Source organism: Sminthopsis crassicaudata, chromosome 2 (genome assembly GCF_048593235.1).
Source record: "Sminthopsis crassicaudata isolate SCR6 chromosome 2, ASM4859323v1, whole genome shotgun sequence".
NCBI lineage: Eukaryota > Metazoa > Chordata > Mammalia > Dasyuromorphia > Dasyuridae > Sminthopsis > Sminthopsis crassicaudata.
The window spans coordinates 120,072,837-120,088,362 of NC_133618.1; the positions used below are offsets into that span (position 1 = coordinate 120,072,837).

At 32.3% G+C, this 15,526-nt stretch overlaps 1 protein-coding gene across 3 annotated transcripts in view; it reads left to right on the forward strand.

The window, feature by feature from the left end:
• Window positions 1-15,526, forward strand: part of APLF (aprataxin and PNKP like factor) — a 57,207-nt gene that overhangs the window by 6,905 nt on the left and 34,776 nt on the right. For 2 of the 3 annotated variants that reach the window (XM_074287108.1, XM_074287111.1), the window contains exons 3-7: window positions 3,689-3,855; window positions 7,111-7,255; window positions 7,674-7,803; window positions 12,962-13,122; window positions 14,567-14,928. In XM_074287108.1, coding sequence (XP_074143209.1) covers window positions 3,689-3,855; window positions 7,111-7,255; window positions 7,674-7,803; window positions 12,962-13,122; window positions 14,567-14,928 — 965 coding nt within the window. The remainder of the gene's footprint in view (window positions 1-3,688; window positions 3,856-7,110; window positions 7,256-7,673; window positions 7,804-12,961; window positions 13,123-14,566; window positions 14,929-15,526) is intronic. The other variant, XM_074287110.1, reaches the window with a different exon arrangement.

Sequence of the window (15,526 nt, forward strand, 5' to 3'; positions counted from 1 at the left end):
AGCTAGATTTCTAATTTATAGTATTACCAAGCATGTCTCCACTATTAATAATAAAAAAGGGACTTTGGTGAGGTAAGTTACTATAAGATTCAAGACCTGGAATGGATTCTTAACTCCTGACCCTCTACGGTGTTCTCAGATAGGAATGCAAACAGTTTAACCTATATTGATTCCTTTTTGGTTATCCTTTCATGTTTACCTTTACATATGTTTTTTGAGAATGTCAAATTTTCAATTCATCTTTGTCTATTTATCATGAATAATTGGAAGTTCTCTACTTCATTAAATATCTATTTTTCTTGATGAAGGATTATACTCTATTTTGTTAGGCAAATTATCGGTTATAAACCTAACTCCTTTGCCTTCTGGAATATCATATTCCAAGCTCTCCACCTCTTTATCATGGTAGTTGCTAAATCTTAATATATTTTGATTGTGGTTCCTTGATATATCAATGGTTCCTTTCTGGCTAGTGGTGTATTTTTTCCATGACTTGGGAACTCTGGAGTTTGACTGTAATATTCCTGAGAGTTTTTATTTGGGATCTCTTTCAGGTGATGATTGAGGGATTCTTTGAATTTCTGTTTTGCCCTTTGGATCTAAGATGTTGGAGTAGGTTTTTTTTTTCTTCATAATTTCCTGAGATTATGATATCTAGGATCTTTCTTTGATCATGGCTTCTTTCAGGTAGTTCATTCCTTCTTAAATTGTTTCTTTTTTTATCTATTTTCCAGGTCAGTTATTTTTTCAATGAATTTTCATGTTTTCTTGTATTTTTTTCTTTCTTTTGACTTGGTTTTATTATTTTGTGATGTCTCATGGAGTCATTAGCTTCCATTTGCTCAATTCTAATTTTTAAGTTATTTCCTTCAGTGTATTTTTGTGCCTTTTAAAAAAGTAATTTGACCAGTTCTGTTTTTTAAGGTGCTACTTTCTTCAAAATTCTTTTGTGCTCATTTTACCAAGCTATTAATTTTCTTCATATATATATATATATATATATATATATATATATATATATATATATATATATATATATATATATATATATATATATATATATATATATATATATATATTTGCATCACTCATATTACTTTTTCCATTCATTACTTTTCCCTATAACATTCTTACTACTTTCTTTAACTTTTCCAAGAATTCTTGTTAGGTTTGGAATCAGTTTGCATTGATTAACATTATTATTAATCTCTTAACCTTGACCAATGCCTTTTGTAATCTTGTCATAAGCTGCTTCATTGGTGGTTCTGTTTGTGTCACTGCCTCTCCCCCTCTTCCCTTTCCCTCCACCCAAGAAGAGTTAATTGAGGGAAGTAGGTCAGGGGATGGGAAATGCTCATGTTATGAAGTGCCATACTCAGAATTGTACTTAAATCCGTTCTTTTCTGATTCTTCATTCTTTTCACTTAGTTTATTTAGCACCTCTTCCTCCTGCTCTTTCTTCGTTTTTCCTTATTGTATAACTTATATAATTTCCTAAAGCCAGTTGAATTAAATTACATGTATGAAGTGTGTCTTTGGAATTGAGTCAGGTCCACTTTCATTGTAGAATTGATATAGTTGCTCTCCTACTAATTTCCACTCCTCTAGATCCACTTTTTTTTTCCATAGAGAACCAAGGAAATGTCTACTGTACAGTTTCTAAAAGTTCAGTTAACTGTTCCTAAATTATAATCAAACCTTGGCTTTTCATAAGTCTGACAGTGCTCTCTACACATTTTCCTTGAAGAGGAAAAGAAAGCTGTTTTCTAAATATCTGTCCCATTTTAGCTGAAATTCTACTTTAGCTCTTTAACAAAGTTTCCTTATTGTACTCACCCTAATTTCTGTGTTGAGGAGACTTTTCCACTGAAATCACGATCAGAGGCTTTTCCACTGAAATCAGGATCAGGTCTGTCCCAGGTTCGGGCATCAAAATGTAATATTCTTTAAAATTTAATCTTCTCTGGGAGCAGGTTTCTTGGGGGGCTTCTGGGAGCAATCTTCATTTCAGTTCAGTGTAATTTCCCCAAATATAGCCAGGAGTTAAAGTCCAAACCCTTTATTGTTTCTGTCAAAATCTTATCTCCTTCATTTGGAGCTTAGCTAGTTTTCTGGAGGCCTTCCGGATCTTTGTTTCAGTGTTTTCCACAGGACAGCCTGCCACCACTTCTCTGTCTTCCTTCGTTCTGCCCAATGGCCATCTCTGGCTTATGAATCTCCCAAAGTTCATCCTGGTTGAGGCTCCTAGCTTATATATATGCTCTCTTGAAGGTGTGAATCTTTTAAAATTCTAAAAAATACTAAGTACATTAGTGAACTAGAGAACTGTTAAGTAGCATGCTAAATTAGATAACTGACTTAGCACCTTGTACAATGAGACATTTTCAGATACTATCAATGGCGACTATTTTTAGCTTTAATATGCATATTTGATACAGGGGTTTTGTTTTTTTCATTTTGATGGGGGTGGAATACAAGGACAACAAGTCTAGGGTTACCAAAATGAAAACAAAATAGAAAACTATAAAATGAATGCTATTGGAATACTCCAAAAATGACCACAGACATTTGAAGATCATTAGTAGAAAATAATAGACAGGTGAGTCAACTTTGAAAATAACTGAATTGAAAGTATTGAATTCAGGGTGATGTTTTGAATTTATTGTATACTTAATATATTGAATTTATTATATTCTTAAAAAACTAAGCAACTTGAATACAATAGAGATTTGTGCCTTTATGTACAGTGTTCCTTTTTGTTCTACATTGTTTATGAAAATATTTGCTATTTGTTGAGCTCAAAATTTAAAAAAATGAAAAAAGATAATAACCAGTTTCAAGTCTTTTAGCACTTAATAGGTCTCTAAACTATTATATCATCTGTCATGTATACTAAGAGGAAAGTTGTGGCATAGGCAATGCAAAGTGGTAGATATAGAATTATATAAGTCTGTAAACTATTCTATTCGTTCAACTGTCATGTATGCTAAGAAAGTAAAGCAGTGGCATAGACAATGCAAAGTGGTGATACAGAATTATATAGTATCATAGAACCCCAAATTATGTCACTTATTTGGCTTTATAATATATTTTTCCTTCCATTTTAAAATATTATTGCAATTTACCTTTAATAAATTATTTCATAAGGACCCAATTCAAAAAGCTGTCTAACATTAGACTTTGTTCAACTAATCTCTCAGTTCTTATTCTTTAATCTTACTTGAAAAATTTAAGACAGAGGGTGTAGTAGAGAAGTTATTTCTTAAATGATAAGATTTTTAGATTGAGAATTTTTCAGGAATTGTTTTCGTGTTAAATATTTATAGGGTTATAAATTTACTTACTGTATTTTTTTGATCACTATTTAATTTTGGGTGAAAAGGGACAAGTGAGTATGAATATATTTGTTTACCAACCTAAGCTTCCTAATGTACTTGCTCTTCCTTTGCATTGTCACTTCTATAGGGTAACAGCAGAACTTTCTCTCCCTCTCCCTCTCCTTACCACACTCCCTCTCAGCAAGTATATAATGGCACACCATTTCAGTATTTTTGTCAAGAAAACCTCAAATGGGGTTTTTGATATGGGGTTATTTGATACGGTTTTATTTTGGTATGCTTTTAAGAAGTGATAATTGGGTTTAAGGAAATTATAGCATGTTCTTTTTTGTTATTTTTCTGTTTGACAGATCCATGTAAATCCTTGTTTTTATCGGTCCTCTGAAAAGAGCCAATTATTGCCATTGGAGACAAATAAATGGCAGTGGTTGAATCCTGGAGACAGTTTTTCTTTATTAATTGACAAATACATTTTCCATGTTTTCTCTACACATTCTGAAACTGAATGTACTTTACGGTAAGATCTTCTAATTTAATGATGGTAAAGAATGCTATTTACCATATAGTTTCTTACTTAAAAATGTTAATTAAGCCCATAAATACTTAAACTGAAACTATTTTGAGAAGAATTCCGTAAGAAATCAAGTATATGAGTGATTTTTTTAAGAGACTGTTTTCCTAGAAATCCTTTGAGTCTATAAGCAGTTGTTATACCTAATAAGTGATCAAGCTTATCTGCAATTTGTGCTTACCATCTTCCATAAGAATAGATTTATTTTCAGGTAAAGAAGGGCAAATGTGAAGCCTAGAGCCAAAAGTTAAATGACTTCAGTAGAACAAATATTTCCTTCCTTGTACTTTGTCTTTTCAATTTTACAACTGTTCCCTTTTAAATTTTACAATTATTCCGTCTTCATATAAGAGCAGTATGCTTTGTCTTTGATCCCTTCCCCTAAAAAAATACAATAGGAAAGCTGAGAAAGTAAGAAATTAATGAATATCAGATACTTGTTATAGTTTAAAACTCATATCCCTGGTACTCTGAGGGTTTGTGAATAAATGAAAAAAAAAATCCTGCAACAGAAAAGAATCACATAATTTGAGTTGTAAAGGATCACTGATGACCAATCTTATTCATCTTATTCTTGACTAAAAATCACATCCTCGATTAGTAATCATCCAACTTCCACTTGTAAGGTTGCTGGTGAGGAAACTTCTATGTCTCTAGGTAGACTATCATGATTTTAATTATTAGGAGGTTTTTTTCCCTCCTCAAACCTTTCTGCAACTTCTACCAATTTTTCTTAGTTCTATTTCTGAGGAATTGAGAATGATTTTAATATTTCAGTTAAATGAAATAACTATTACTCAGTTTGTGTATTCATTTTTAAAATGGGAACTCTTCTCCGGGACAGTATATCTTACTTTTTAAAAAGTATGAGCTTTTCTACAGTTTTTTAAAAAGTATTTATATTTACATATCCAACACTGGAATGGGTTACTATTTCTAAAGAAATGGACTGGCTGCTGATATGAAACATTAATAACCACTTCTTTGCCCTATAAATTGACTTCTAAAAATTATGTTTTAATAGTGATTGAGGAAAAGTCAAGGAAATATTAGGTCTCTCAAAACCAATTTATGTGTATTCTTTGATTAAATTTAAATTTAAAAATTATGCTGTACTTGGTTGTCTTTGGTATATCTGTACACATCAACACAGGTCCAGAGTTTGAGAGAATTATATTGGGGCTTGAAGTCTGTGAAAATTACTGAAAATGAAACTTAAAGAACTATTGTGTTTTTTTTCAAATGTCAGTAATATAGTGCTTTGTTGCCATAGTAGAAAGAATGTAGAAAGGAGTGGTAAACTTTACAAATAACATATTAGATCTATAATTTTTGAATATTTCTCTGCAAGCTTAAATAAAAGAAACTTAAATCTTCTCATTTTATTTTCCTTACTTAGAGGACTTATTTTCTCTGCACATCTTTTCTCTGAATCTATTAAATGTAGGATAATAATAAAATAAGTATCTTTTTAAAGAATAATTTAAACTATGTGACTTTTTAAAATTAATGTACATAATTCCATGTCATAAAAAAATTTCAGATGTTCCATTTGAAATGAATTTTTTAGTCTTTGCTTGAAGTGATTTGGGGGGGAAAACTTGTTCTCTTATACTTCTTAAGCAAATATGAGTTTCCCATGGCCCCGTAGAGAGCCCCATGTTATTGCATATATGATTCAGAAAATTAGTGGGAATAGTGAATTAATTCTTTTGATTTGTTGATAAAAATGGGCTACCAAATTTTCTGTCTCTTTAAAATAATAAGACCAGTACTCTTCGTAACTTTGCACACTTTCTGTTATTTTATTTCTTTGATTTATCTTTCTGTTATGTTTCCTGCTTTGATTTAATTTTACTGACTTGTTAATTCTAAATTAACTTCCCTTCAAAATATAACTTATTGCATTGTTTTTGTTTTTGTTTTGTTATTTCTCAGACTTGGATTTTCATATTTATACCTTGATTAACTTCAGAAATGTTCCTGAAAATTGTACAAAACTATATTTTTAAAAATCAAGTCCTTCGTAACATCAATTTATGTTATAATTTCAGAATGTTTTATGTTTCCTTTTGATTAATTTTAAATTGGTGCTCTCCTCATGTTACTCCCTTTAACTTCAAATTATTCTGTGAAATAGTTAATAGAACAAATGTTCAGATTGCTAAAATTCCATTAAATTTTTTTTTGGGGGGAAGAACATATGAAAACATTATGATGATTTTTAGAATTTTGTTTTACTATAATCTTATTTATTATTGTATGATAAAAAGCTCCATCAGGATCCAAATTTCCTCCCTCTCCTCTTCTTTCCTCTTTCTGTGTCTCTGTCCCCTCCTCTTTTCTTCCTCTTTGTTTGTCTCTTGCTTCCTTCTTTCATTCTTTATTTTTCTTCCTCCTTTTCACTCCCACCCACCTCTTTTTCTTACCCCCACTTCTTTCCTATGTCATCTTTGCAGAGCCGTTAAATTGATATTCCCAAAAGCACAAATCTGACTATATTCCTTCCCTGTTCAAGAAGTTCCACTGAATTGTCTTTAGAAGTACATAATTCGTAGACTATTTAAAGAGCTTCATAATCTAGTCCCTGACTATTTTTCTGGGTTTGTTGCACATAACTCTTTTATAGTCTATGTTAACAGCTGACTGGCCTGCTTGTTCCCTATGCAGCACTCTATCTCCTGTCTCTGTGTCATAGTACAGATTGTACTTATTGTATTTCTATATTTTTCCTCTTAGAATTTTTAACTTTCTGCAAAGCTTAGCTCTTGTATCATTTTTTACAAGAAGCTTATCCTTCACAATTACCCATTCCCTCAAGTTCTATAACATACCCTTTAAATTATTTTGTATCTGATTTGAATCTATATGTGTACATTTTGTCCTATGTTTTCCCCCAATAGACTATAAGCTCTTTAAGGCAGGGACTGTTCTTGTCTGTGTATCCCCAGTGCATAGTAGCCACTGAATTTATGTAATGCTTTAAAGTTTGCAGAATTTTAAAAATATTATCAAATAGGTGCTTTATACCACACAATAAACTTAACTTTTGAATGATTAATTTTGAAAGAATGATCCATAATGCCCACCAGTTGATCCTAGAAAAACCTTATTTATAGTGTGATAGTTGAAAAATTTTTCATAATGACATACGTTTCTTAGTTTGTAACTTACTAACAAATGGATTTTTTTACTTTATAGAAGTAGTCAGATGCTTGATGAAGATGACAGTTTTCCATCGGAACTACCGTCACATTGTACCAAAAATACTAATTTGAGCCAATTCTCAAAGCTGGAGGAAACAACAAAAGTAGCCATGCCAGTCACTGTATCCCAGAATAACTGGGTGAGAACATTTTAAGATTTGATCCAACTTTTAGAAGTTCTTTTACTGGACAGGACTGTATTTGACCCACCTTTCAAGCTAATCTTTTAAAGAAATGTCAAAACATTTAAAAGTACAAAAAGGTGGTGAGTTCATTCAAAACATTTAGCAACTTTTGAATGGTTAATAATGGATTATTTATTTATGATTCTATATGAAATTACTAATCCTTAATTTACAAGAATCACTATATTGGTAAATTATTTACAAATATTATTGAGAGGCACTATGAATGTAGTGTACAAGATAGAGTGTTGGGGTCAGAGTTAGTAAGACCTGCATTAAATCCTTTTGTCAAAGTGGAGTTCTACTTGATGAAATCATGAATCCTTTGGTCTACCACATAACTTCTAATTTTATTAAATAAATGCCTTTTCAGCTTTTTCCTGAAAAATATAGAAACAGTAGTGAGCAACCAAACTCTGGCCAGAGGAAACGAATCCTCCCAGCTTGGATGATTCAGGGAGATCTAAGTGTTCAAAACCTTGAGGTACCATTTGCCCAGGAAGGTAAATTGATCTTTCCTCTATTAATATACATTTTAAGTTAAATATTAAGCACATTACTTAAATTCCCAAGAAAGAATTTAACTATCATAATGAATATGAGTTATAAATTATAATTTTCAATCTTAAATATCAAAAGAATTTTAGAAGTTTGCACAAAGATTAGGTTAAAATACAAATTATTGTTTCATATTTTATCATTTGTGTTTAACTGATTATTTTTGAAGCGAGATTTCTTCCTATTATATCTATGATACTAAATTTGTCATGCTAATAGAAATTCAAAGCCTAACAAGTTGATCCGTACTATTAGTTATCCCTGTTCCATCTGTTGGCAGCTACCTCAGTTGGAGATATATTATGCCAAAATAGTAATCAGTCTTCATAGAATTGACCTTGCAAATTTCAGACTAGTAAGATATGAAAATGTATAAACAGTTCAGAAATCTTGTTGCCTTATTACTCTGTTAGCAGTATTGTAGAATTTTTGAGTTCTCAAGGTCCTTGAGGGTACTCTAGTCCAAAGTGTTATTTTACAGTTGAAGAAAGTCTCAGAGAAGTTAAAAGGCTTGTTCAAGATCACTTTACACAATTATTGGCCCGTAGTCTAGATTTTTTTTAACACGAAAAAAGAACAATATTCTTTTTATAGTCAGCTGTTATTTTTCACTTGACTAACTGGGGAAAAAAAGCATACCTTTTTATGAACTTTACCTTGGATTGTGAACAACAGAGTTTAAAATCAGGTGGGATTTTATAGTGCAGACTTAAAACAGCATTACATTTGGGAGAAACCTGTATTTGGCACTTAGAGCTCTTTAATACCTGACCCATTTTCTCTTATTTTTCTTTTCTTCATATACTTTATGATCTACCAATAGTGGCCGATATGCTGATCCCCGCTATGTATCACCTCTCTAGTGCCTTTGTTGTCCCTGTTTCTGAAATGCCCCTTTGTCTCTTGACATCCCTGGATTCTTTCAAGATTTAGTTCAAAAGCCTCCTCCTCAGGGAAGTTTTTTAAGCCTTATCTCCTCCCCTCTATAGTGAATTGATAGCCTGGAAATGGAAAATCCATTAGATGCAAGCTCCTGTGGTTGAGTCCCTCTGAGTTACTCTTTCCTGATAGCCTAACTGCTAGTGCCTTCTCTCAAAAGTCATTGTGTAGTTAATAAGTTGATATTTTTTTTAAAAATTTCCATATATATATATATATATATTTGAGAGGCAGCATGAGACACTTCAAAGTGTGATCTGTGGGCCATTGCAGTCTCAGAACTACCGTTTGAACTGGAACCATATTAAAATGTAATTGGGAAATATTTAACAAAATAAATAAAAATATAGTAGAACATAGGTAATAATAATTTGTGATTTTCTAAGTCAGTATGTGGCTGCAAAGATCCTGATGTGTAGTTTATTGGCCTCCATTACTGTTTAAATTTGATACCACTGATGCAGTGCATAAAGAGCCAGCCTCAGAACTAGATAGACCTGAGTTCAAGTTGTGACTGGTACCTCCTGTCTGTACAACCCTGGATACATCATTTAAACTGGCAGTGGTTTAGGCAGCTCTAACTTTTGATGTCACAAAGTAGATGCTGATCTGCACAGGTAGAAGAAGTTTCTTACCAAGTCCTCCATAATCATAAAAATCACAGGCTATCTCTTAATCTCTTAATGTTCAACTTGATAACATGTACACATGTACTACATTAGAAAGTGAGTTCCTTTAGGCAGGAATTATAATTTTCATTGGTGTTTAACACATAGCATGGAACCTGGTTGATACTTAATAATGTTAATTGAAATCATGATTCTACTTGAAGCCCTTTCAGCTTATTAGGATTTCCCATAGTAAGTTTGTGTTTGGATGGGATGACCTTTGAAAAGCCAAGAATCAGAGTAGATCTTAAATAGAAACGTTATTATTGTTTAAGATAACCTGACAAACAATTATACTAGAATGAACTGTCCTCTGTCCAGCAATTCATTTCTTGTGGAATTTATTCAACAAATTGCTTCTGTTTTATGTTGCTCACATGACATTATTCATAATTGGTTAAAATATATTTTCCCCAAAATTACCATCAGTTATTATTTTAAACTTGACAGTTGAAACACCTTTTTGTGTGTTATGTTTTGGAAAATGAGATCATTTTGATCATGTTTTTAACACATATTAATGTAGAACACAATGTATGTATTTAAATGAAAAAGACAGAACTTTCAAAATAAATGAAAAAATGGTTTGTGCTCAGGTCTGTCCTTTTCTTAGAAGTTTATGCTATGTAATTCTTTTATGTTATATGATTCATTTAGTTTGTTGTGTGATTCTTCTGACAGTAAATGCCTTCTTGTATTAAATTTTTTTTTCCTAAGGCAGGAAGATATTTTCTGGTATAGACTTCAAAATTAGTTATTAAGCACCTGCTATGTAGCAGTGGGATACAGATACAAAACATGAAATTATTCTGTCCTCAAGGGGATTTTAGTGGGAGAGACAGTTACATTTAGATAGAGATAGGTAGATGAGGGGAGGAGGCCGGGAAGGAGGGAGGCATATCTATATACATAATAAATATGAAGAGGATATGTGCAAATAAATTTGAGCTAGTTAAAAACAAGTAGGACATTTATGATGGTAGGTATCAAGAAAGGCTTCAGGTAGGTTATATTAAGGAATATATCATTAAGGAAGAAAGGGATTATATGAGATACAATTAAGAATAAAGAATTGTAGGCTTAAAGCATGGGAGTGGCAAATTCACAGAGATTTTATTTTTCACAGTTATATATATATAATATATTCACAGTTATTTTAAACTTGACAGTTGAAACACCTTTTTGTGTGTTATGTTTTGGAAAATGAGATCATTTTGATCATGTTTTTAACACATATTAATGTAGAACACAATGTATGTATTTAAATGAAAAAGACAGAACTTTCAAAATAAATGAAAAAATGGTTTGTGCTCAGGTCTGTCCTTTTCTTAGAAGTTTATGCTGTGTAATTCTTTTATGTTATATGATTCATTTAGTTTGTTGTGTGATTCTTCTGACAGTAAATGCCTTCTTGTATTAAATTTTTTTTTCCTAAGGCAGGAAGATATTTTCTGGTATAGACTTCAAAATTAGTTATTAAGCACCTGCTATGTAGCAGTGGGATACAGATACAAAACATGAAATTATTCTGTCCTCAAGGGGATTTTAGTGGGAGAGACAGTTACATTTAGATAGAGATAGGTAGATGAGGGGAGGAGGCCGGGAAGGAGGGAGGCATATCTATATACATAATAAATATGAAGAGGATATGTGCAAATAAATTTGAGCTAGTTAAAAACAAGTAGGACATTTATGATAGTAGGTATCAAGAAAGGCTTCAGGTAGGTTATATTAAGGAATATATCATTAAGGAAGAAAGGGATTATATGAGATACAATTAAGAATAAAGAATTGTAGGCTTAAAGCATGGGAGTGGCAAATTCACAGAGATAGGAATGAGGAATAGATATAGCAACTGTTGCTTAAGTAAGAAGAATTTTCTCTACAGTCTAAATTTCAGGTTGGTTTTAATTCTGTACAGATTTTGACTGTAGTAACACTTTGTACAGTATATTGGATATATTGTACAATAATAATGATGTTCATATGGGTGATTTGAGGCTGCATAGAATCCTTCAGAATCTCTTGAATCATCAAAGAATATAATAATATTCACAGAGGTTAAGTCCAGCACCAGCTTTATCACTTAGTAGCTGTGTGATCATGGATAAATTAGAAAAATCAGATTCAATTTCCTCATTTTAAAAATATATGTATTTTTAAATTGGGAAAGGAAGTACTAGTTATATCATCCATATAGGGAACTGCTGGTGCAGAATTACCCTCCACCAATGCAGAAGAGCTGTTCATCTGTAACTTACTTTTACAAAGTTGCCAGGGTCCTTGAGAGATTAAGAGACTTGTCCATAATCACAGGGTTAGTATCTATGGATCACCAATGTGGAGTTGTAGGAGATCTTAAAAGCCACCTAACCTCCAACTCTTCATTTTTGCAAATGAGGACACTGAAGCCCAAAGAAATTAAGTGTTTGACCTGAGGTTACACAGGTAGTAAGCGTTAGAAGCAGAATTTGAATCCAAGCCCCCTGACATCAAGATCCACTAAATTTTTTTCACTATATCATGTGTCAGAGGTTCATATTTTCTATATCTCAATGCTAGTTGGCAAGCCACTACTAACTAACCTCACCATAACTAATCTCACAAGATTACATTGAATGTCAAATGAAATAATATGTGTATTATACTTGGTATAATTTTGATATAGAAGTTGACTCCTGTTACTTCTGTGCTTTTAAATTCCATAAAAGAAGCTATGTGATACTCTAAACAACTATATTCCTAAATTATATTAAAGTGATCTCAAGATCAATAGTCATTTAATCAGCAGCTAGTGGTTATATGCTGACTATGGTGCAAACTTTGGACTTTGCACTGAAGAGCATATAAGTTAAAAATGACTTTTCTGTTCTTAAAAAAAGCAACATTTATATTTAACATAAAAAATGCATTAGAGTATTCTGAATTGTGAGTGTGTTGAATTGCTGTTTGTCCTTTGTTCTTGACGAAAACATCAAAGAGATGATGCCATGATATGCAAGTAAATTGGATTGAAGTGAGGGAGAGGCATACACACACACACACACACACACACACACACACACACACACACACACACACAAGCATATTAAGCCATAGTTTCTTTATTGATAAAATTTTGAATTATCATTTGGAGGTTGAGGCCATAATCTACATAAAATGACATCTCCTTAAAGTCCACATATATAATATGGTTGTATTAAAAACTCTTTCCCATAAGAGAACAATAATTTAGCACAGGTCCTGAGTTTGAATTCACTTTTCTAGGCTTCCATTTCTATATTTGTGAAAGGAAGGTCTTGGACTAATTGTTGAAATCACTTTCCATTCTAGATCAGTGATCCTATTTGCTTATGACTCTCAACTAGAAAGATCAGGTATTGAAATTCAAAAACAGATTTGTAAATAGTTGTAAGACAAGTTGACATTAATATAAACGAAAAATTAGTTTGTTAATTACCTAGTGAAGTGTATATTGTACAATTTATTTTTTAAGATGATGGAATAACAAAGGGAAGAGTGAACGTGCTTCCAACATCATCAAAAAGGAAAAAAAGCTTGTCTTCTTCAGGAAATTCAGAAAATATTGAAACAGAACAAGACCTAAGGAAAGAATGCAGAGTAACTGACCAGGAATACTCAATCAGTTCATCAAAGGTAATATTTAAAATCTTTAATTTTTTCCCATAGGTGTACTATATAGGAATAGCATATTATAGCATATCACTGTGAAACAAAAATGCTTGGAGTTTCTTTGTTACAGTAATATATTTACTAAAATATCTAGATAGTACAAAATCCCATATTGCTTTTGGTTTCTGGACTACATAAAAGAAAAAGAGCAAAATTCTACCTAAAGTCTTTCTTCCAATAAGGTATCTCCTATTCATTTGTCAAAAATCCTAAAAGATTCCTTTAAAGAACACAAAAGTTTTTATTTATTGATTTTTAATATTAAGTGAGTTATAAAGTAGGGGTACTTGCAGATATTTGAACTAGTGAGGGGATTTGGCACAAAGTTCAAATGCAAGAGGATTTCTAGATTCTGAAAACTTTCAGATGCTTCTATTTGTAATTTGTTATTGTGATCATTGCACTGCCTCAACATATAACAGAGCATACTAAATTAGACCCTTAATAACTCAAAAGAGAGCAAGCTAACCAGTCACCTAGGAGCAACCAAGTAGATGAGAAATGCTTGTTGTCTAAATATGGTAGATAGTTGAATGGTCAACTGAAAGGTCTGGTCTGTCATTAGCTATAGACACTGGTAAGACATTATAACTGGGCAGTGAATCTGCCCCAGAATTTAGTATGACAAAGAAGACAAGAAAAACTGTTAAAAAATTATCCAGTATTTCCATTGATCCAAAACTTCTTGAAACAAAGGCTTGTCTTATCTTTTCATTACTAGTATTCATACGATGGTGCTCTATGAGTCATGTGCTACCATAATCTCTGATGAAATGAATTTGTGGGACACATATGCACAGCTAGGGAAACAATAAACTGGATTGTGTTACCAAGGAAGAATTATGTGGTAGAAGTAGCATATAGGATGATCAGGAAAGGAGATGAACTAGTCACATCATAAGAGCATCATGACAGACAAGAAGCCTTCTTGAGGGGAGGAAGCCCCTATTATGCCAGTTGTGACTCTTCCTTTGATGTCCCTTGCTAGTTGTCTTTTGAATTCCTTGAATTTCCTTGAACTCAAAAAGAGTTCAGGAAAGCATGGATGGTATGTGATTCCTTTTGGAAGGAATATGTATCCAGTTCATCCAGATCATAAATTCCTTGAATAAGAGAATAATTGCAATGAAAAATGTATGCTTTTTAAAATGGACAATTTTGGTATTCACAAAAAAAAAATAATTGAAGTGTCAACTTTTGAGGTCTGATCTTTTCAGCTCAGGTGAAGCAGTATACTAGCAATATGACCTAGGCAAATCACTTAACTGTCTGGTATTCTAGGCATATCTGTAAAGATTGGGAAATGCAGCTGTAAAGGATGCAATAGAGAGCCTGAACAAAGTAGATCCTCTAACTTTAAGCTTCTGATAGTAAAAATATATTACTTATTTTTGATTTGTCTTTATAGGAAATGAATGAATCATTGGTTGTAAATAAAACAAAGATGACTAAGGCCAAGACCAAAAAATCTGAAATCCCAGAAGAGCAAATCAATAAAAATCTCCAAGATGAGGACCATGAACATAGAACATCTCCTAGAAATAAAAGAAATAAGATGGATGAATATGACAAATATGGGTCCATAGAAGATTCTGGAAATCTCAAGAGTCACCATAACAACTTGTTCCAGAATAAGGACCTAAAATTTGACCCTGAACTGAGCTCTGACCCTGAGACTTCAAGTTCAATTAAAAGCATAGCTGTTCCACAAGATTATGAGGACAATCATCCCAGGAGAATACCTTGCATTTATGGAGCAAGTTGCTACAGGTGAAAAAGGATTGCATATAATAGAATTCTATATATTACTAGACTTATTACTCTAGGGATTTGGACATATTAGGGGACAAAGCATATCCCCTGAAATATGAAAAAGGCTTTAGTTTGGAAAGGTAGGGTGGAATCAGATAGAAGAACTTTAAAAGGAGAAAAAAGGGAGTTTCTATTTAATCTTAGAGGTAATAGTTGTATACTGGAATTTATTGAAGAGGAGATGTGTATCAGAGATGTTGTGGAGATCTAAATGACAAGATTTGGAAACTGAATGAATATGTCTGGAAAATAAGTTAGTTCTCAAAGATGTGATTGGGAACATGGGCGACTGGCAGAATGATGGTGCTTTTAATAGAGAAGTTTGGAAACAAGGTGAATTTTGGGGAGGCAAGAAGAGAATAAAGAGTTGTTTTAGACATATTGAGTTGAAATGCTTATGGAACATCAAATTCAAATGCCCATAAGGCAATAGGTAGTACTATTGAGCTCATAAAGTTGATAAATAAACTCTGAGAGTTAACAAGGTCACCTAGTCAATTTATAAAGAAAAAAAGAATGACCTAGTGTACTTTCTTCCAGTGGCACATTACAGACA